The sequence below is a fragment of the Loxodonta africana genome, chromosome 11 (genome assembly GCF_030014295.1).
Source record: "Loxodonta africana isolate mLoxAfr1 chromosome 11, mLoxAfr1.hap2, whole genome shotgun sequence".
Lineage (NCBI taxonomy): Eukaryota > Metazoa > Chordata > Mammalia > Proboscidea > Elephantidae > Loxodonta > Loxodonta africana.
In genome coordinates this window covers 3,223,581-3,244,288 of record NC_087352.1, presented here as the reverse complement: position 1 = coordinate 3,244,288, position 20,708 = coordinate 3,223,581, and the positions used below count along the sequence as shown (strand labels likewise).

Below are 20,708 nucleotides of genomic sequence, written 5' to 3'. Positions count from 1 at the left end.
GTAATAAAAGCCATCCTTGTCTGGTTCCTGTTCTCAGGTGTAATGCTTTCAGGCTCTCTCCATTGAGAATAATGTTGGCTATTGGTTTTGTTTGCAGCTGTTTCTTCTCATTTTGACTCATGCCACATTTGCAAATGAAGGTCCCGAAAGCTTGATTCCATCCACATAGTTAAGGTAGACCACTTTAGGAGGGAGCTCTTCCCCAGTTGTCTTTTGAGTGCCTTCCAACCTGGGAGCTCATCTTCTGGCACTATATCAATGTTGCGCTGCTATTCATAAGGTTTCACTGGCTAATACTTTTCAGAAGTAGATTGTTGGGTCCTTCTTCCTAGTCTGTCTTAGTCTAGGAGCTCAGCTGAAACCTGTCCACCGTGGGTGACCCTGCTGGTATTTGAATAAAGGTGGCATAGCTTCCAGCATCACAGCAACACACAAGCACCGACAGTACAAGAAACTGACAGATGCCAGGAAAGTTGGAAATCGTCACTGATGAAATGGAACGCATAAATATTGATATCCTGGGCGTTAGTGAGCTGGAATGGACTGGTGTTGGCCATTTTGAATCAGACAATCACATGGTCTACTATGCTGGGAACGACAACTTGAAGAGAAATGGCGTTGCATTCATTATCAAAAGGAACATTTCAAGATCTATCCTGAAGTACAATGCTGTTAGTGATAGGATAATATCCATATGTCTACAAGGAAGACCAGTTAATAGGACTATTATTCAAATTTACACACCAACCACTAAGCGCAAAGATGAAGAAATTGAAGTTTTTACCAGCTTCTAGTCTGAAATTGATCAAACATGCAATCAGGATGCATTGATAATTATTGGTGATTGGAATGTGGAAGTTGGAAATGAAGAAGGATCAGTAGTTGGAAAATATGGCCTTGGTGCTAGAAATGATGCTGGAGATCACATGATAGAATCTTGCAAGACCAACGACTTCTTCATTGCAAATACCTTTTTTCACCAACATAAATGGAGACTATATACCTGGACCTTGCCAGATGGAATACACAGGAGTCAAACTGACTACATCTGTGGACAGAGATGGTGGAAAAGCTCAATATCATCATTCAGAACAAGGCCAGGGGCTGACTGTGGAAGACCATCAATTACTCATATGCAAGTTCAAGTTGAAACTGAAGAAAATTAGAACAAGCCCACGAGATCCAAAGTACTACCTTGAGTACATCTCACCTGAATTTGGAGACCATCTCAAGAATAGATTTGATGTATTGAACCATAATGACTGAAGACCGGAAGAGCTGTAGAATGACATCAAGGACATCATCCATGAAGAAAGAAAGAGGTCATTAAAAAGACAGGAAAGAAAGAAAAGACCAAAATGCATGTGAGAAGAGACTCTGAAACTTGCTCTTGAACATCAAGTAGCTAAAGCAAAAGAAAGAAATGATGAAGTAAAAGAGCTTAACAGAAGATTTCAAAGGACAGCTCAAGAAGACAAAGTAAAATATTATGATGACACATGCAAAGAGCTGGAGATAGAAAATCAAAAGGGAAGAACACACTTGACATTTCTCAAGCTGAAAGAACTGAAGAAAAAAATCAAGCCTCAAATTGCAGTAGTGAAGAATTCTATGGGGAAAATATTAAATGAGCCAGGAAGCATCAAGAGAAGATGGAAGGAATACACAGAGTTATTATACCAGGAAGAATTGGCCAATGTTCATCTATTTCAGGAGGTGGCATAGGATCAGGAACCGATGGTACTGAAGGAAGAAGTCCAAGCTGCTCTAAGACACTGGCGATAAATAAGGCTCCAGGAATTGATGGAATATCAACTGAGATATTTCAACAAACCGATGCAGTGCTGGAGGTGCTCACTTGTTTATGCCAAGAAATTTGGAAGACAGCTACCTGGCAACCAATTGGAAGAGATCCATATTTATGTCTATTCCCAAGAAAGGTGATCCAACCGAATGCAGATATTATCAAACAATATCACACACAAGCAAAATCTTGCTGAAGATCACTCAAAATTCAAGCCAGATTCAAAAGAGGACATGGAACTAGGGATATCATTGCTGATGTCAGATGGATCCTGGCTGAAAGCAGAGAATACCAGAAAGATGTTCACCTGTGTTTTATTGACTATGCAAAGGCATTTGAGTGTGTGGATCATAACAAATTATGGATAACATTGCAAGAAATGGGAACTCCAGAACACTTAACTGTGCTTATAAAGAACTTGTACATAGATCAAGAGGCAGTCGTTCGAACTGAACAAGGGGACACTGCGTGGTTTAAAGGCAGGAAAGATGTGTGTCAGGGTTGTATCCTTTCACCATACCTATTCAATCTGTATGCTGAGCAAATAATCTGAGAAACTGGACTATAAAAAGAACATAGCATCAGGATTGGAGGAAGACTCACCAACAACCTGTGTTATGCAGATGACACAATCTTGCTTGCAGAAAGTGAGGAGGACTTGAAGCACGAACTGATGAAGATCAAAGACCACAGCCTTCAGTATGGATTGCATTTCAACATAAATAAAACAAAAATGCGCACAACAGGCCTAATAAGCAACATCATGATAAACGGAAAAAAAGATTGAAGTTGTCAAGGATTAGATTTTACCTGGATCCGCAGTCAACTTCCACAGAAGCAGCAGTCAAGAAATCAAAAGATGCATTGCATTGGGCAAACCTGCTGCAAAAGACCTCTTTAAAGTGTTGAAAAAGCAAAGACGTTACCTTGAGGACTAAGGTGCACCTGACCCAAGCTGGACAATGAATAAGGAAGACCAAAGAATTGATGCCTTTGCATTGTGGTGCTGGTGAAGAATATTGAATATACCATGGACTGCCAAAAGAACAAACAAATCTGTCTTGGGAGAAGTACAACCAGAATGCTCCTTAGAAGCACGGATGGTGAGACTACGTCTCATACTCTGGATATGTTATCAGAAGGGATCAGAGAAAGACATCATGCTTGGTAAAGTACAGGGTCAGCGAAAATGAGGAAGACCTTGGACGAGATGGGTTGACACAGTGGCTACAATAATGGGCTCAAGCATAACAATTGTGAGGATGGCGCAGGACTGGGCAGTGTTTCGTTCTGTTGTACATGGGGTCGCTAAGAGTCGGAATCGACTCAACAGCAACTATCAACAACGACAACAACATTGGTTTTGTGTATCTGCCCTTAATTATTTTGAGGAATTTCCCTTCTATTTCTATTTTGGTGAGAGTTTTTATCAGGAATGGGTGTTGGACTTTCATCAAATGCCTTTTCTGCATGATTATCATGTGATTCTTTTCCTTTATTTATGTGATAGATTATGTCTATTGATTTTCTAATGTTGAACCATCCTTGCATACCTGGTATGAATCCTACTTCGTCATGATGTATTCTTTTTTTGATATGCTGTTGGATTCTATTGGCTCAAATTTTTGTGTCAATATTCATGAGGGATATTGGTCTATAATTTTCTTTTTTAGTGGTGTCTTTGCCTGGCTTTGGTATCAGGGTACACAGCTTCTTTTTAAGGTCCTGACTTGTACACAGCATACATCCTTTCTACCCATGTCCTGTTGACCAGGATTTAGACACATAATCACACCTAGTTGCAAGAAAGGCTAAGAAAGGTAGTTCCTAGCAGGGCAACCACACTTTCAGCTAAAACATGGGGAATTCTTTACTAAAAGGAAGATGGGGGAAGTGGAGTTGGGAGCCTGTCTCCATCACAACTCCCTATTGGTGTCTCCCTTTATGACAGCTCGGCTTAACACAGGTTTACAAATGGAGGCCAGATTAAAGTTGAGAAAGTGGACACAGAAACACCTGGATGGAAAACATAGGTGTGGGGTCCGAAGACAAGAGCATTTCCATCCCTCTCTGCCCTTCACATGATATTAGATCCCTGCCATTCAATCCTCACCCAACATGGCTAACAGAACCAGGGACAGTAGCTTATGTTTGTCCTTCTCCCCAGGCTCTGCTTGCCCCTGGCCACTCCTGATCAACCTATCAACAGAATAAAATTCCCTTATGTTGATCTGGCCTTCGCATCTACCAGTCACCATCCTCCCCTAATTGTTTCCTGATTATCTTTGCCTAAAATGATTTAGTCTAAAGGGAATAAACAAGTGTCTTCTGCCTTGTAGGAAAAAGAGATTCGTGTTCCCAGCTGGCCTGCAGCAATACTGATAGTATTCACTACTAAGTTGGCTTACCCTCTCTCTAGCGTTTCATCAGCAGACATTCTTCAGTGGTTACTCCAACCCTAATGTTTTTTTACTTAATCACTGCAATTTAGAAAGAGATTTTTGGAACCCAACTTTAGTGGACAGGGAAGCCAAGATGGCATAGAACTGATGGGTGGACTGTTGAGACTGACAGTCCTCCATGGGGGTCTCGTGCTTCTTACACATCTGAGGACTGACATGGATGATTGGAAAAACAAGCGCTGGCATAGCTTAACCTCTTAAGTTTCCATAAACAAATTGTTGGTTCTATAAACACCATAATCCCTGTCCTGGAATGTTTTCTTTGAATTCGACCACATCCCAGGAGTTGATGACTTTAAGCACGCAGTATGCAGGGACTCAGTTTCCTTTCCATTAAGACAAAAACACCCTACTGGCCTTTGACCACAACAAATCTTGCTCGGGCCCTTGACCTTCTGGGATACTAATAATCACAAAATCTTTATTGGGAGCTGCCAAGGGGCTAACAACCCAGCTGGAGAGGTCCAAGTTGGGCCTCCACTCAGCTGACTCTTGGATCTGGGGTTTGATTACTTGTAAGCTATTAAGTTAGCCTGTTGCCGTTTCAAAAATGCTGGCAGAAGCCTGGAGACTCCTGGGTCAGAGACAAAAGGCCTCATTACTCACAGCAAGCAGAGTAAATATCAGCATATATGCTGGTTACAAGAGCAATGTGGAAGGCCCAGGTGGACACTGCACATGCAGTGGGCTGTGTTACAAGAGAGGAAAACTGAGTTTGGGGAACCATTTATAGTAAAGTAAGCAAGCCTGTTTTTGGCCCCGGGGGACACATTACCTCATTCTTCAAGGTTCTTGCTGCAAACATGAGAAACAGCCTTCGTAAAAAGCTGTGAGGGTCATGCGTTCTTGGCAAATCCAGCAAAATATGTAGGAATTTGAGATCCATAGGGAAAACTGTCTTGTACAACAATCCACCGCTTGGCTCTATACCATCTTGGCTTCTGGTGAATTTTCAGAAGAGTATGTCATTCTGTCGGTCACTCTGATTAATCTGACCAACAGAGGCTGGGACCAAATTCATTCAATTTATCTCATATAGCATTTAATTAAGGCTACTATCAACAGAACTCCAACTGGCAGAATGAGGCCAATCTACAGTATTGACCTCAACCGTGCTCTGCAGAGTCCCAGTAGGTCTTATTTCTAGTCCAAGGCTAGTCTGTTGTCCATTAGTACTCACTCAAGGAGTTTAAACTGACCTGCTGATGTTTAATGTCATTGCCAATTACAGGGCCAAAAACAACACTCATCCCCAATGGGGACATAGTGTGACCCTCTTCCCCACATGCAAACACATAACTGGAAGGGGTACAGGGTACTCCAGCTTGAGATTTGTTGTTAAACTTCATTTAGAACACCATTGCACTGGCTTGGTTAAGCCACATGAGCAGTGCCAACTGCTATGGCCTCAATTGCCATACCTGGCATGGCCCAAGGCTGCTTGGGCAACAGAAGCATACGATTTTGTATCAGCCAGGCTGAAACACAGTTGTGCTGGTACATGTGTCTGTAAATGCCTTGGGGAGAGCCACATTCAGGAGCTGCCACTGATGGTATCTGGCACAGTTCAGGACTGGCCACATCTGGGGTGTTTTTTGGTGGTGGGTCAGATTGCTAGCTGCTGATGCTGCTTGATGCAGGCAGACCGTGTGACTGTTTTGCCAGGCTGTAGCACCAGGTCTAAGGGAGAGGGCATTAATTGCCCCCCTACACTTCCTGAGATGTGAGGTGTTCCGTCCCCAGGCGCTGGGGCTGTTACTCTCCCTCCAAGGCCATGGAATCAGTGTGTACTTCATGCCAGTAGGTATAGATTCACCTCTTCTCCAAGCATCCTCTACATATCCAGACTGTTCGTTGCAAAGGTGAGATATGAGTGGAACAAGGATATTTTTACAAAATTTGCAAAGACCCATTATACGTTCCACTTTGGCCTATGTAGGCCAGTGTAAGGGGAACTTGGTGAGCAGGGCGCTCAACCAGCCGGTCATTGTCTCCATGATCCAGGACCGTGTAGTCCAACAAGAGAATCCAGGTGGCTGAACCAGAATTAAATTAAAATCCCCTAGGCCCCCTTTGGAAACCCTGGTGGCACAGTGGTTAAGAGCTACAGCTGCTACCAAAAGGTTGGCAGTTCAAATCTACCAGGTTCTCCTTGGAAGCTTTATGGGGCAGTTCTCTGTCCTATAGGGTCACTATGAGTCATAATTGACTTGATGGCAATGGGTTTGGTTTTGTTTTTTTAGGCCCCCTTTTGGCCAGCCTGCCACTTGGAGGGTGTACCAATCAGGTGGGCCTGGGGTTGCTAATAGGGGAGAGAAAGATAGACGCATCACATCCAGGAATGACAAGGGTGGTGTCATGGATTAAAAGACAGACTTTGGTACCAGGAGTTGGGTGCTGCTCTAACAGATACCTAAAATGTGGAAGTGGTTTGAAACTGTGAATGGATAGAGCTGCAACAGCGGCAGAGGACCAGTGCAGGAGAGAACCTGCAGTGGCAGAGAAGTGGCAACAGCAGAGAACCAGCAGCAGCAGAACCAGGAGACCAGCGTGAGACGGCTCTGGAGCTGGCCCACAGAGCGAGAAAGCTGAGTACCTGTGCACAGGAGGCTTCTTGGTGGAGTGGGGTGCCTCTGGGCACTTATCTTTGGAGCTAGGCTTGCCAACCCACGGAGCCAGAGAGCTGAGTACCTGTGTGCAGGAGGCTTCCTGGAGGAGTGGGGTGCCTCTTGGCATTTACCGGTGGAGCTACTGAGCTTTGGAACACTTGCCCCAGCAGGGCAGATGCAGGCATGAGGCCCAAGGAGCTGAGAGGCCAAGAAGCCAGGAAACAGAAGCTGAACACAAGCTCAGCTGCCTCAGTCTCAAAAGGTATAGCTATGACCTGAGGGGTTTCAAAGGGTGGAGCCAAGTCCTCGTGTTTCTAAGGGTGGAGCCGCCACTCAGATGGACTAGGAGAATTGTGCCCTAAAGCCCAGGGAGCAGAGTTGCCCTCCCAGAGAGCCCGGAAGGGGGAGCTGAAGCTCAGGGCCCAGGGGCCTCCATTCAGAATTTGGAGAGTGTGGCCAATACTAGAGTCTGGAGGGAAGGGCCATTGTGTAAATTGTTTCAGAGAACAGAGGATTATTTTCAAAGCTTTGAGGGCTAATGTAATGTGTTCTGCTGACTTGCTCGGTGCCTATTATCCGTTCTTTCCCTCCAGTTTCTACCACTTGCAATGGAAATGTCTAGCTTGTGCGTATTCTGCCATTGTACCTTTGGAAGCAGATAACTTGTATCCCTAGATTTCACAGATAAATAGGGATTTTTGGATTTGGGACTTGGAGTTAATACTTTTGCTATGATATGATGGGGTATGTTTTGCATGTTGCAAGAATGTGATTTTTGGGGGGCCAAAGGGTGGAATGTTGTGGATTAAATTATGTCCCCTCAAAAATCTGTGTATCAACTTGGTTAGGCCATGTGTAGTTGTCCTCCATTTTGTGATTGTAATTTTATGTTGAGAGGATTAGGGTGGGATTGTAACACCACCCTTACAAGGTAAAGGGAGTTTTCCCTGGGATGTGGTCTCCATCACCTTTTATCTCTCAAGAGAAAAGGAAAGGGAAGCAAGCAGAGTTGGGGACCTCATAACACCTAGAAAGCAGCACTGGGAGCAGACTGCTTCCTTTGGACCTGGGGTCCCTGTGCCTGAGAAACTCCTCGACTGTGGGAAGATTGAGGACAAAGACCTTCCTCCAGAGCCAACGGAGACAGGAAGCCTTCCCTGGAGCTGACACCCTGAATTTGGACTTGTAACCTACTAGACTGTAAGAGAATACATTTCTCTTTGTTAAAGCCATCCACTTGTGGTATTTCTGTTATAGCAGCACTAGATAACTAAGACAGGTAGGCTCCTAAATTTTCAAAATGTTCTATATAGCCTCCACCCCTTTTGTGCTGATCTTTACCCAGGAGGCAGCCTAAAGTGAACCCTCTCTGGGGACAGCTGTGTCAGTGACTAACCTGCCTTACTAAAGGGTATGGACCTGTAGGAGGTAGAGAGAGAAATATTTCTTGAATTTAATTTTTAGAAGTCCATTCCACCTCTCAGTGATGACAGCAACCTGAGGATGATAAAGGGAGTGAATGTCCATTGAATATCCTGGCTATTGTTCCACTGTTAGGCAGCCTGTACAACAAAATGACCATCATTGTTAGGCTGTAAATGGTTCAGAAAGTAAAAGCATGATCAGTTTAGTTTCAAGGGCCACAATGGCATCGTTGGAGTCAGCTGACCAGATGGGAACAGCAACTCCATACTTTGAAAAAAATGTCAACGTGAAGAGACACCACTGGTAGACCCAAGAGGGGGTCCAAAAACCTGATGTAGTCAATCTGCCAGGAGCTGGTGAGTCATATGGTTTTCCCTGAGACAAACTAGACAAATTTTGGCAGGAGACACAAGTCATACGGTGCTAGCTTTTGCATCAGAAATGTAAGTATACTCTATTAAAAACTTACAAAGGTAAAAAAAGTCAATCACAAAAGGACAAATACTGTATGACCTCACTTATATAAAGTCAAGAACAGGCAAATGTATAAAGGTGAAAGTTTCTTTTTTATTGTGCTTTAGGTAAAAGTTTACAGCTCAAGTTAGTTTCTCATACAAAAATTTATACACACATTTTTTGCCACCCTAGTTGCTCTCCCTATGTGATCACACATTCCTCCTTTCCGCCCTGGATTTCTCGTGTCCTTTCAACCAGCTCCTATCCCTTTCTGCCTTCTCATCTCACCTCCGGACAGGAGCTGCCCATTTAGTCTCGTGTATGTTTTTATGTACTTGAAGGATTCTATGGGGAAAATATTAAACGACGCGGGAAGCATCAAAAGAAGATGGAAGGAATACACAGAATCATTATACCAAAAAGAATTAGTTGATGTTCAACCATTTCAAGAGGCGGCATATGATCAGGAACCGATGGTACTGAAGGAAGAAGTCCAAGCTGCTCTGAAGGCATTGGAAAAAAACAAGGCTTCAGGAATTGATGGAATATCAATTGAGATGTTTCAACAAACAGATGCAGTGCTGGAGGTGCTCACTCATCTATGCCAAAAAATACGGAAGACAGTTTCCTGGCCAACTGACTGGAAGATCCATATTTATGCCTATTCCCAAGAAAGGTGATCCAACCGAATGTGGAAATTATAGAGCAATATCATTAATATCACAGGAAAGCAAAATTTTGCTGAAGGTCATTCAAAAATGGCTGCAGCAGTATATCCACAGGGAACTGCCAGAAATTCAGGCAGGTTTCAGAAGAGGATGTGGAACCAGGGATATCATTGCCGATGTCAGATGGATTCTGGCTGAAAGCAGAGAACACCACAAGCATGTTTACCTGTGTTTTATTGGCTATGCAAAGGCATTTGGCTGTGTGGATCATAACGAATTATGGATAACATTGCAAAGAATGGGAATTCCAGAACACTTAATTGTGTTCATGAGAAACCTTTACATAGATCAAGAGGCAGTTGTTCAGACAGAACAAGGGGATACTGATTGGTTTCAAGTCAGGAAAGGTGTGTGTCAGGGTTGTATCCTTTCACCACACTTATTCAATCTCTATGCTGAGCAATTAATCCGAGAAGCTGAACTGTATGAAGAACGGGGCATCAGGATTGGAGGAAGACTCATTAACAACCTGCGTTATGCAGATGACACAACCTTGCTTGCTGAAAGTGAAGAGGACTTGAAGCACTTACTAATGAAGATCAAAGACCACAGCCTTCAGTATGGACTGTACCTCAACATGAAAATAAAGAAAACAAAAATCCTCACAACTAGACCAATGAGCAACATCATGATAAACGGAGAAATGACTGAGTTCTCAAGGATTTCATTTTACTTGGATCCACAATCAACAGGCATGGAAGCAGCAGTCAAGGAATCAAAAGATGCATTGCATTGGGTAAATCTGCTGCAAAGGACCTCTTTAAAGTGTTGAAGAGCAAAGATGTCACCTTGAAGACTAAGGTGCGCCTGACCCAAGCCATGGTATTTCCAATCGCATCACATGCATGTGAAAGCTGGACAAGGAATAAGGAAGACCGAAGAAGAACTGACGCCTTTGAATAGTGGTGTTGGTAAAGAATATTGAATATACCACGGACTGCCAAAAGAACGAACAAATCTGTCTTGGAAGAAGTACAACCAGAATGCTCCTTAGAAGCAAGGATGGCGAGACTGCGTCTCACATACTTTGGACATGTTGTCAGAAGGGATCAGTCCCTGGAGAAGGACATCATGCTTGGCAGAGTACAGGGTCAGTGGAAAAGAGGAAGACCCTCAATGAGGTGGATTGACACAGTGGCTGCAACAATGAGCTCAAGCCTAACAATTGTAAGGATGGCTCAGGACTGGGCAGTTTCGTTCTGTTGTGCACAGGGTCTCTATGGGTGGGAACCGACTCGACGGCACCTAACAACAACATCTACTTGAACTAAGAAGCATGTACTTCACAAGCATCATTTTCTGTCTTACAGTCCAGTCTATTCCTTGCCTGAAGAGTTGACTTTGGGAATGGTTTTAGTTCTAGGTTAACAAAGAGTCCAGGGGCCATACCTTCCGGGGTTCATCCAGTCTCAGTGAGACCATTAAGTCTTGGCTTTTTACTAGAATTTGAGTTCTGCACCCCACTTTTCTCCTGTGCCATCAGGGACTCTGTTGTATTCCCTGTCAGGCAGTCATTGGTGTTAGCTGGGCACCATATAGTTCCTCTGAGACCAAAGTTTCTTAGTGGTTGCCAGAGACGGGGGTGCTGGAGGGGGGCTATTCTTACGGAGTACTGAGTTTCGGTTTATGGCGATGGAAAAATCACATTAAGGGTAGGGTTGTACAGCCAATTGATGTAATTCTTGTCAACAAGTTTTATACTTGTAAAAAGTTGAACTGGCAAAAGTTGTGTGATAAGATATATTTGATGACCAAAAAAAAAAAAAAACGTAGATGCTGAGGCTGCTTATATACAACCAAACACCTCATGGGATTTGGTTCCTCAGTTTGGAGGTTTAGGCTCAGGGTTTCACAGGACATCCCAGTTAATTGGCCTAATAATGTGTTTAGTGCTTCTGTTCTAACTTCTAGTTCATTGTGTAGTGCCTGGAGTCTTAAAAGCTTACAAGGGGCTATGGAAGTCACAATACAGAGGAAGGGTGTGTTAGTCATCTAGTGCTGCTATAACAAATACCACAAATGGGTGCCTTTAACAAGGAGAATTTCCAAAATTTCCTCACAGTACAGTAGGCTCAAAATCCAAATTCAAGGTGTCAGCTCTGGAGGAAGGTCCGTGTCCTCAACCTTCCCCGGGCCAAGGAGCTTCTCAGGCACAGGGACCCTGAGTCCAAAGGACAGGCTTTGCTCCTGGTGCTGCTTTCTTGGTGGTATGAGGTCCCCCTCTCTCTCTGCTCCCTTCTATCTCAAGAGATTGCCTCAAGACACAATCCAATCGTGTAGGTTGAGTGCTGCCTCACTAACACAAACTGGGGCCCATCCTCCCTCATTAACATCACAGAGGCAGGATTTACAACATATAGGAAAACCACGCAATAGGGTGAATCATGGCCCAGCGTAATTGATACATACATTTTGGGGGTACATAATTCAATCCATGACAAAGGGAAATGCTGGTGGCTTAGTGGTTAAGAGCTATGGCTGTTAACCAAAAGGTCAGCAGTTCAAATCCACCAGGCACTCCTTGGAAACCCTATGGGGCAGTTCCACCCTGTCTTATAGGGTCACTATGAGTTGGAATCAACTCATGGCAGTGGATTTGGTCTTGGTTTTTTTAACAGAGGAAGGAGTCAGGAATAGGAGAAAATGGAATACGTGGCTAATTGCCTCCATGAACAACCGCTTCCTTTGCCATGAGACCAGAAGAACTGGATGGTGCCCAGCTACCATTACTCAACATTTTGATCAAAGATTCCACAGAAGATTCCTGATCAAAAGGGGGGAAATGTAGAACATAACTTCAAATTCTCATGGACTCCAGGCTTTCTGGCACCAGTGAGGCTGGCTGAGCCCTTGAAACTGTTGCCCCGAGATAATCTTCCAATCAAAAATATCCCCTGAAGTCTTCTTAAAACCAAACAATAGTTTAACTAGTAAAGACTGTGTGCCTTATGCATTGTGCTCTTTTAAGATAAATCTCTATGGGATCAAACAGACAACAGTGACTGGAAAGATTAGATAGGAGCCTTGGGGGGGTGAGTTTATGTTAATGAGGAACAACTCAGAAAAGGCAGGTGAGTACAGTTGCACAACTCAGAGAATGTCATCAATGTCACTGAACTGTACATTCCGAAACTGTGGAGCTGATGTGTTCTGCTGTGTATATTCTCAACAACAAAATAAATTATAAAACAAACCTATAAAGCTCAAGTGGTCTTGATGGTGTTAATTCACTCAATGATATTCCTATGGCAATAGGTTTATTTTAAAGTGATTCCCAACAGTTTTATTTAAAAATTCAAAACACCCAACTTTTTTCCTTCACATGACTAAGCTAGGATGGACAGACAACTCCTGTCTGAGTGGGTGGAGGGAGGCCCTCTGCTAGGCAGAGTCACAGGTGGGTTTGGGGTTCCTGAACGTGAAGGGAGAACATGAGTGAGTGATGGCTGTGGTTGCTCATAGGGTGGGGGTGGCTGGGTGTAGAGGAGAGCCACCTACTACGAAGGAGAAACCAGAAAACAGGTGGGTAGGCAGAAGCAGGCCACCAGCCTCCTAAAGGAGGCTCCCTTGGTGAGCACTTCACGTGCTGTGGGTGACCTGACAACCGTCACAACAACACATATTACAAGTGAGTGGACTAGAAGTTCAAGTGATCTGCTGTTACACACCTGGAGAGTGATGGGCAGTCTCTTCCTAATACCTTTGGCCTCTTTCCCTGGACCAGTCTCCCCCAGAACTCTGGGAGCCCCAATTTGTCTGGGATGGTGTTATGGATTGAATTGTGTCCCCCAAAGATGCGTATCAACTTGGCTGGGCCATGATTCCCAGTATTGTGATTGTCCACCATCTTATCATCAGATACGATTTTCCTATGTGTTGTCAATCCTACCTCTATGATGTTAATGAGGTGGGATAAGAGTCAGTTATGTTAATGAGGCAGGGCTCCATCTATAGAATTAGGTTGTATCTTGAGTCAATCTCTTGAGATATAAAAGAAGACAGAGGGACCACCTACCACCAAGAAATCAGAGCTACCCTCAAGCAGTGTGCGTCCTTTGGACTCGGGGTCCCTGTGCTGAGACGCTCCTAGACCAGGGGAAGACTGAGGACAAAGACCTTTTTCCAGAGCTGACAGAGAGAGAAAGCCTTTCCCTGGAGCTGGCACCCTGAATTCAGACTTCTTCTGTTAAAGCCATCCACTTGAGGTATTTCTGTGACAGCGGCATAGATGACTGAGACAGACGGTAAGTAGGCTTCATCAACTCTAAACTGACTGATGAATATCTGGAGCGGTGGGCTAAGGCCTGGGAGGATCAGCCGAGAGAACGCCAGAATCCATCAGCAACATCTACTGGGGGTGAGGGAGACAGCAAAGGAGATGAGGTATTTGCCACTTATGCTTCTGAATTAATTTTTAAGCCTAAGGGATTCAAGTCTTTTTTCATTGTACAGAATATGGCCTTTTTTGGCCTGAAGTGATTTCTAGGAAGGGCCAAGGGAAGGAAATCCAAGTCCTTTTGTTCTAAGGAGACTCCCAAACAATGTCTGCAGCTGTAACCCACAGGCTAGTGCAGCAGCCTGAGTGAGGGCCCAGCTTTCTGAGTCACCCAGGCAGGTGGAGGCCCCAGGCCACTTGCCTAATCCCATGGGTTGCTCAGCTACTCTGTCATCAGGCCTACTTTGTTTGGAAGCAGGAGAGGAGGAAAGGGGCTTTGAAGGTCCAGAGAACCACACCCACAGGTAGACAGTAGAATTGGGCCTGAGCCTAGAAGCCAAATCCAGCTGGGCGGTGCTCTGTCCCTGCTTCAACACAGGGGTACGGGGGAGATGTGACAGGAAAGTCCAGTGAAGGCACCATATGGCCTGACCAGGCGCCCCCTTACTCCTCCCCTCATGGTGGGGAGACCGCCGAACTGCAAGATGAAAAGCACGGATACCTGCAGTGGACTCATTACTTGTGTGTACGGCCCTTCCAGCCACAGTCTTGTAACTCCCACCAAGGTGACTGTGTGCTAGGGTAACTCCAGTCTGCCAAGGGGATTGGTCAATTCTGCTTTAAAAGAGGGCCAATTCCAGAGCAGAAAGGAGGATCCTACCATTACCAAGGAGAAACAGCCAGGAGCAGAGAGTGGATCCTTTGGACCCAGGATCCCTGTGCTGAGGAACTCCTGGAAGCATGAGACAGAGAATGAGAGGGAGAGCAAGAGAGAGAGCAAGCTGTAACCCTGAAGATGGTGAAAAACGGCAGCAGCAGAGACCCGGCAGCAGATGGCATGGTAGGTTTCCTGGCCCACTGAGAGAGAAGGTTGAGTACCTTTCGGCAGAGGCCTAGGGCCAGGAAGAGGCGTGCCTGCAAGCACGGTTAGGAAGAGGCTGTCCTGACAAAAGAACTCTGTCCTGAGTTTTCTGAGCCTGAATGTAACCTGTTACTTCCCTAACAAACCCCATAACTGTAAGTATGGCCCGTGAGTTCTGTGTGGTCATTGCAATGAATTACGGAGCCCAGTAGAGAGTGCTGCAGGAGGGACAGTCGGTGTCAGAATTAGTAAAGACGGCGGAGAGAGGAGGCTTGTCTGGCCTTTGCCTCATGGGAGTCAGCCTTGTGCTACTCATCTTGTGGGGTTGGAGGAGGTCAGACACTGCCCCTAAGCCGTTTTTACAATGCCCAAGTGATTTTGGTCAAAACCAATCCAATTTCATGGATGGTCTCGGTGTTCCCTGGACGAGATGGCATCTTTATTCCAACCTTCCTGTGTTCTCCGTAACACGGCTTCAACTTGAGGGTTCCAGTACAGAGCAAGCCATAAGATTCAGTTCAGTGGATTGTGGGCAGAATTTTTAGGAAGTCAAATAGAAGAGGAAAATATCAGAGTTTGGCACAGGTGGCAAGGCTAAGCAGTATTTTGTGAAACTCAGAGGCACGCAGCTGCAACGTAAAATACGTTCTACCACAGATTGCACTAAAGATCTAAAAGACATGTTAAGGGGTCAGTTTCTAGAATGGGGTGTCTACTAAGGGGTCGGTTTCTGGAACAGGACGTCTTATGTACTGTACTGTGATCATTTTTGGAGAGTTTAAATTAGTAGTCGCATGAAGAAAGAAAGCACATGGCTGAAATTTCTTTTAACAGGGAAAGCCCTTTTTATTAAACTTGTACATTTTATTGTGTTTCTTTCAGAAACCTAATAAAAAAAAAAAAAACTTTTGTTTCTACTTATTTAATTAAAAAATTCAAAATCAACCAAACAAAGGGAACTAAGAAAACATCGTTTTTTGTGACGGGAAAGAGGCAGAAGGATTCGATACGAGCCAAGAGAATTCTACGTGGAGCAAAGCGGTAAGCCAAGGAGCAGACGGTTCTGGTCTCCTGCAGACTATCTGCAACGTGAAGAGAGACAGCCCTTCCCTCAGGGGAGTTCCAAAGCACACTGGCCCCGTGAGGGCGGAAGGAGACTTCTTACCTTCTGGAGTAAGGAAAAGCCCCAAAAGCCCACTGATATCAGGAGCACAAATCAGACTTGTATTTCAGAAACGCACACGCACATCCTGCAGTTGTCCCGTCTCCCCTCCCCTGCCCTGCACTCCCCATCAACAGAGGTTCCTGAGGCGATGGCTGTTCACAGGGTATACGTGTTCTTCACCAGGTGCTCCTTGTCGTCCTCGGAGGTCCAGATGGTGCTGAGGGTGCGCTCCTGGTTCCTCCGGGCCGCCCTGACCAAGCAGAGCACAGAGGCTCCCAGGCAGAGGGTCAGGACCATCATGCACAGCCCCGCCAGGACCACAACTGCAGGAGAGAGAGAGGCCTCAGAACCGGCGAGACGGCGAGCGGGGCGCCACAGCAGCTCACGAGGACCCAGAGGTCCCAGTGGGCGCAGGGTCAGCACCAGCAGCCCTCAGGCCAGACGCCCCCCTGCCCTAACCCAGAAGGGTTTGGAGAACTGCTGGGAGATGCCAGTATTTCCCTACAAATCCGAGGAGGGGCTTCTTGGTAAAGAGGAGATCCTATGCTATGTGCACACGCGGTTGGTACTTGTTTCTTTTTGAACAAAAAAATACCTCAACTCCGTATTTCCCTGCTGCCTCTCAGGGGCAGCCTGTACACCCGTAAAAACAACAACAAAAAATCCAAACCCGTTGCCGTCAAGTTGGTTCTGACTCATAGTGACCCTACAGGACAGAGCAGAACTGCCCCATAGGGTTTCTAGGGAGCAGCTGGGGTATCTGAACTGTTGACCTTTTGTTTAGCAGCCGAGCTCTTAACTACTGTGCCACCAGGGGTCCATTCACAGAGCTCTTAACTACTGTGCCACCAGGGGTCCATTCACAGGTGCGTGGAAAAAACACATGTCTTCAGTGCGTATATAAATATAAAATGCCAAGGTTTTCTGTGTGTGTGGGTGCACCCACGCGCACACACACACCAGCAACAGAGAAACAGGTGACCCTGCAGGTGGCTGGGGCGGCTGAGGTAGCTGCCTATGGAATGAGGTAAGAGTGGAGGCCACGGCATACTGGGAGCTGCGGCGGGAGGTGACCCTCGCGGCTTTAACTGCCCAGGTAAATATAACAGTGGTTGCCCCGTTGGTGAGTTCAGGTGCTTTTTCTTCAGGCAGGGCTCCATCTAAGGAATGTGACTGGCTGTGGCAGCTGCCTGGCTCCCTGTCCTCCACTTGGCTGCGGCAATTTAGACCGGCCATTCCCTCTCCAACCCCACCCCACTGCCCTCGAGACCCAGGCTGCTTTCTAGCCCAAGCCTGGCCAAGCAGGCTCCAGCTTTGCACCCCTTCTTTAACAGATCAGACATACAGGCCAGGAAAACAGACTGAAAGAGGCCAAACCAGTGTGGCAGGTTCTTTGTGCAAACACCAGCAGCCCTGAAACAAAGGCGACAGGACACCCAGCTTCCTTGTCACACCAGACTGCTCGGGGAAAACACCACTGGCCCAAAGCGCACGCTGCCCTGGACGTAGCTCAAGAGCTCTGACTTCCTTCCTTCCTTCCTGTCACCCAGGGCCAACTCTTTATACCCACAGCTGCAGAGCCCCACAGGCTCACAGGAAGGGTGCACCCCTCAGTCGCCCCAGCTGCCTAGGCGGAGACTGCCTCGTGAATTACTGACTCTCAGAGCCCGCGCGATAACATCTGTGTCCATTTGATGGTGGGCCGGACATACACCACATGTTCCAAGCTGCCTGGCCACTGTCATGCAGAAACACGACCTTCTACTAAAAAGATGTTTATAGTGAAGGAAAATGTGTCCAAGATAGCATTAGCCTGCAAACACACAGCTGAGCAAAGCTGAGCTTAGTCAGGAAAGCAGGCAGCAGGCACGGGGGAAGGGACCACTTACCTTTAGAGCTGCGGGGCAGGACAGGATACGACTGCTTGCCTGGAAGAGAAAACACACTGAGTCAGGTCCCAGTCCTCCTGCTCCACCTAGGGGTGCCTCTAACTGAGACACCCCCACAGCCTCGGGGCCTTCCTGGGGAGCTCTGTCTGAGCACTTCTTCCAGGTCTTATGAGAGTCTGAAGGCCTTACTACTCTGGTATGGGCTTAGGGTACATACAGCCAACAGCCAGGGCCAAAGCCTGCCCCTTCCCCTCTAGGAAGCCGGGGTGGGGGCAAGTGGACCCAAATCAGATTGTTTAAAAACTGTTTTAAAATATATATATATAACAGATGCAACAGAGGAAGGAGAATCAGAAATGGGAGGAGGAAATGGCATGTGTGGCTAATTGCCTCCTTTTGCCACGAGACCAGAAGAGCTACATGGTGCCCAACTATATTACTGAACATTTTGATCAAAGGTTCTGTAGAAGAACCCTGATCAAAAAAGGAGGAAAATGCAGAACAGCATTTCAAATTTGCACAGGCTGCAGAATTTCTGGAGCCATGGAGGCCGGATGAGCCCCTGAAACTACTGCCCTGACCTTGAGTTAGAGTCAGCTCAACAGAAATGGGTTTTTTTTTTTTTGGTTTTACGTACATACGTGCATCTATATATATATATAACGCAATTTGCCAATTCAACATTTTTCTGGTGTACAATTTAGTGGTATCAATCACACTAATTATGTCGAGTAACCATCACCCACAGTGGCTGCCAAATTTCCCGTCACCATTAACAAAAACTGCTTCCTAAACAATGGCCCCCCCTCTCGCCCTGGTAACCACTAATAAACTGGTCTCTACACATTTGCCTGTTTTTGTTATTTCATATAAGTGAGCTCATACAACATTTGTCCTTTGATTGACTTATTTCACTGAGCATAAAGTTTTCAAGGTTCACCCATGTTGCAGCATGGGTCAGGACTCATTTCTCCCCATGGCCAAGTAGTATCCCATTGTGCGTATGTACCACATTTCGTTTTTCCATTCAACTGTAAATGGGCATTTAGGCTGTTTCCACCTTTTGGCTCTTGTGACAAGTGCTACAATGGTGTACCTGTGTCTGTTTGTGTTGCTGCTTTCAGGTCTCTTGGGTACACACCTAGGAGCGGAATTGCTGGGCCATACGGTGGTTCTACGTTTGACTTTGTGAGGAACCACCAAACTGTCTTCCACAGTGGCTGCACCGTTTTGCATTCCCACCAGCAGTGGACGAGGGCTGGGGAAAGGACCGGCGTCCTCAGGGGAGGGCTCATGGTCCTCCCACGTTTCCTGGGTTCAGAAGCCTGGCTGACTCACCGAAGCAGCGGTGCATGCATTCCTCCTTGGAGCGATAGCTGTTCTTGTTGCCCCGGCACCCTCCGTAGATGAAGTTACTGCAGGAATTCTTCTCGGCGTCAAAGTACCAGCGGGGGAAGGCTGCGCGGCAAGGCCCGGTGACCGCCTTGGCAGTGCAGTACTCTGGGAGCAAGACAGCCCAAGGGGTTCAAGTTAGCAGGGCCGGGGAGAAGCGAAGCTGAGGGAGAATGCTCCTGAGTAGTTATCTGTCACTAGAGAGACAGTACCGACGTGGCCAGCCTGGCCCATCTGACACTCTCCTCCACATCCCCAGCCATCTTCACTGAAGCCAAGACCACGCTGCAGAGACTGCTCTGTGCCACGCACTGGGCCCCACGCTTCAGCCGCACGGACTCGTCTCTGAGAGACCTGCCCTAGCACCTCATTTCACACCTGGGGAGTCTGAGGCGAGACACAGTGATTCGCCCACAGCCACACAGCTGGTGAGAGGCAGAGCTGCAGGGTACATTCTAGGACCTGCGCCCCATCTTGCCTCCTGAAAGCAAGGTTTCCTCACCTGCATGCTGTGGACCCTCCTGCCTCCTCCACCCTGGGGCCCTCAACAAGAGAAAGGTCAGGAAGTCCGCTTTGACATGTCCTTCATGGATAATCCTCAAAGGTGTCTCTGTTCCCAACCAAGTAAAAAAACACGTTTTGCCCCGCATAGAAATATTTTTTAAAAGTTGTACCTTCATAGTTGAAAACATCGCTGGAGAGGTCATCAGAATCCTGCCTTCTGGGAACTGAAACACAAATGTTGGTGTCAGAGAGTCTGGGACGGACACGGATGCACCGCTGAGCTGGGGCTGAGTCCAGAAGGGCCCAGTGGGGGAGCACGGACCTTTGGAATCGCTGAACAAGGGTGAGGAGTCCCCTCCTGTGGCAGCTTTGCTGTCACCTCCCAGTTGTAATAGACTCGAAAGCACACAGACGCTGGTGGGAAAGGCCCTCCAGCCACCTCAGTGGCTACTCTCGGGACTAACTCCAGTCACATTTCTGGGGTGACGAGGACAAGTCTTGTTACAAGCTCTCTGACACAGAAGGAGCCCCTCACTCTCCTAGGGATGCTTTCTTCCAAAACAGGATGGAAACCTGAGTTATTATGCAGGTGCCCCAGGGCTGTGGGTGACTGTGGAGAGGCCAGCTAGGGCATAAACAGTGAAGCCAGGCGATGTCATGGCCAGGACAGTCACAGGATTCCTGGCCCTGCAAAGCTGGACCCCCTGACAGTCTTCCAGCCAGTCAGGGAATGTAAACACTCACTCGCCTAGTGTAAGCACCAGGGACCTGGCCAAAGGGTCAGACCCAGGTCACTGGCAGCCTAGGGGAGTGCCATCCTTGGGTAGGGAGGGGCTGGGCAGCTCGCTCCCAGGGGACCAGCCTTTGGGAGAGCGGAGCTGGCTACCCATAGTGCACTTTGCTCCTTGCCGGTGTGTCTGGACCACTCACCCAGGCTCCTGGTGCCGAGTCCTTTAAACATAAAGGAGGGACGGGGC

At 46.7% G+C, this 20,708-nt stretch overlaps 1 protein-coding gene across 1 annotated transcript in view; it reads right to left on the bottom strand.

The window, feature by feature from the left end:
• Window positions 1–15,602: 15,602 nt before the first annotated feature.
• Window positions 15,603–20,708, bottom strand: part of SPINT2 (serine peptidase inhibitor, Kunitz type 2) — a 31,852-nt gene continuing 26,746 nt past the window's right edge. The window contains exons 4-7 of the mRNA XM_064293582.1: window positions 19,902–19,955; window positions 19,174–19,335; window positions 17,836–17,874; window positions 15,603–16,269 (exon numbers count right to left, since the gene is read on the bottom strand). Of these exons, the coding sequence (XP_064149652.1) occupies window positions 16,103–16,269; window positions 17,836–17,874; window positions 19,174–19,335; window positions 19,902–19,955 (422 nt within the window). The 3' untranslated portion in view covers window positions 15,603–16,102. The remainder of the gene's footprint in view (window positions 16,270–17,835; window positions 17,875–19,173; window positions 19,336–19,901; window positions 19,956–20,708) is intronic.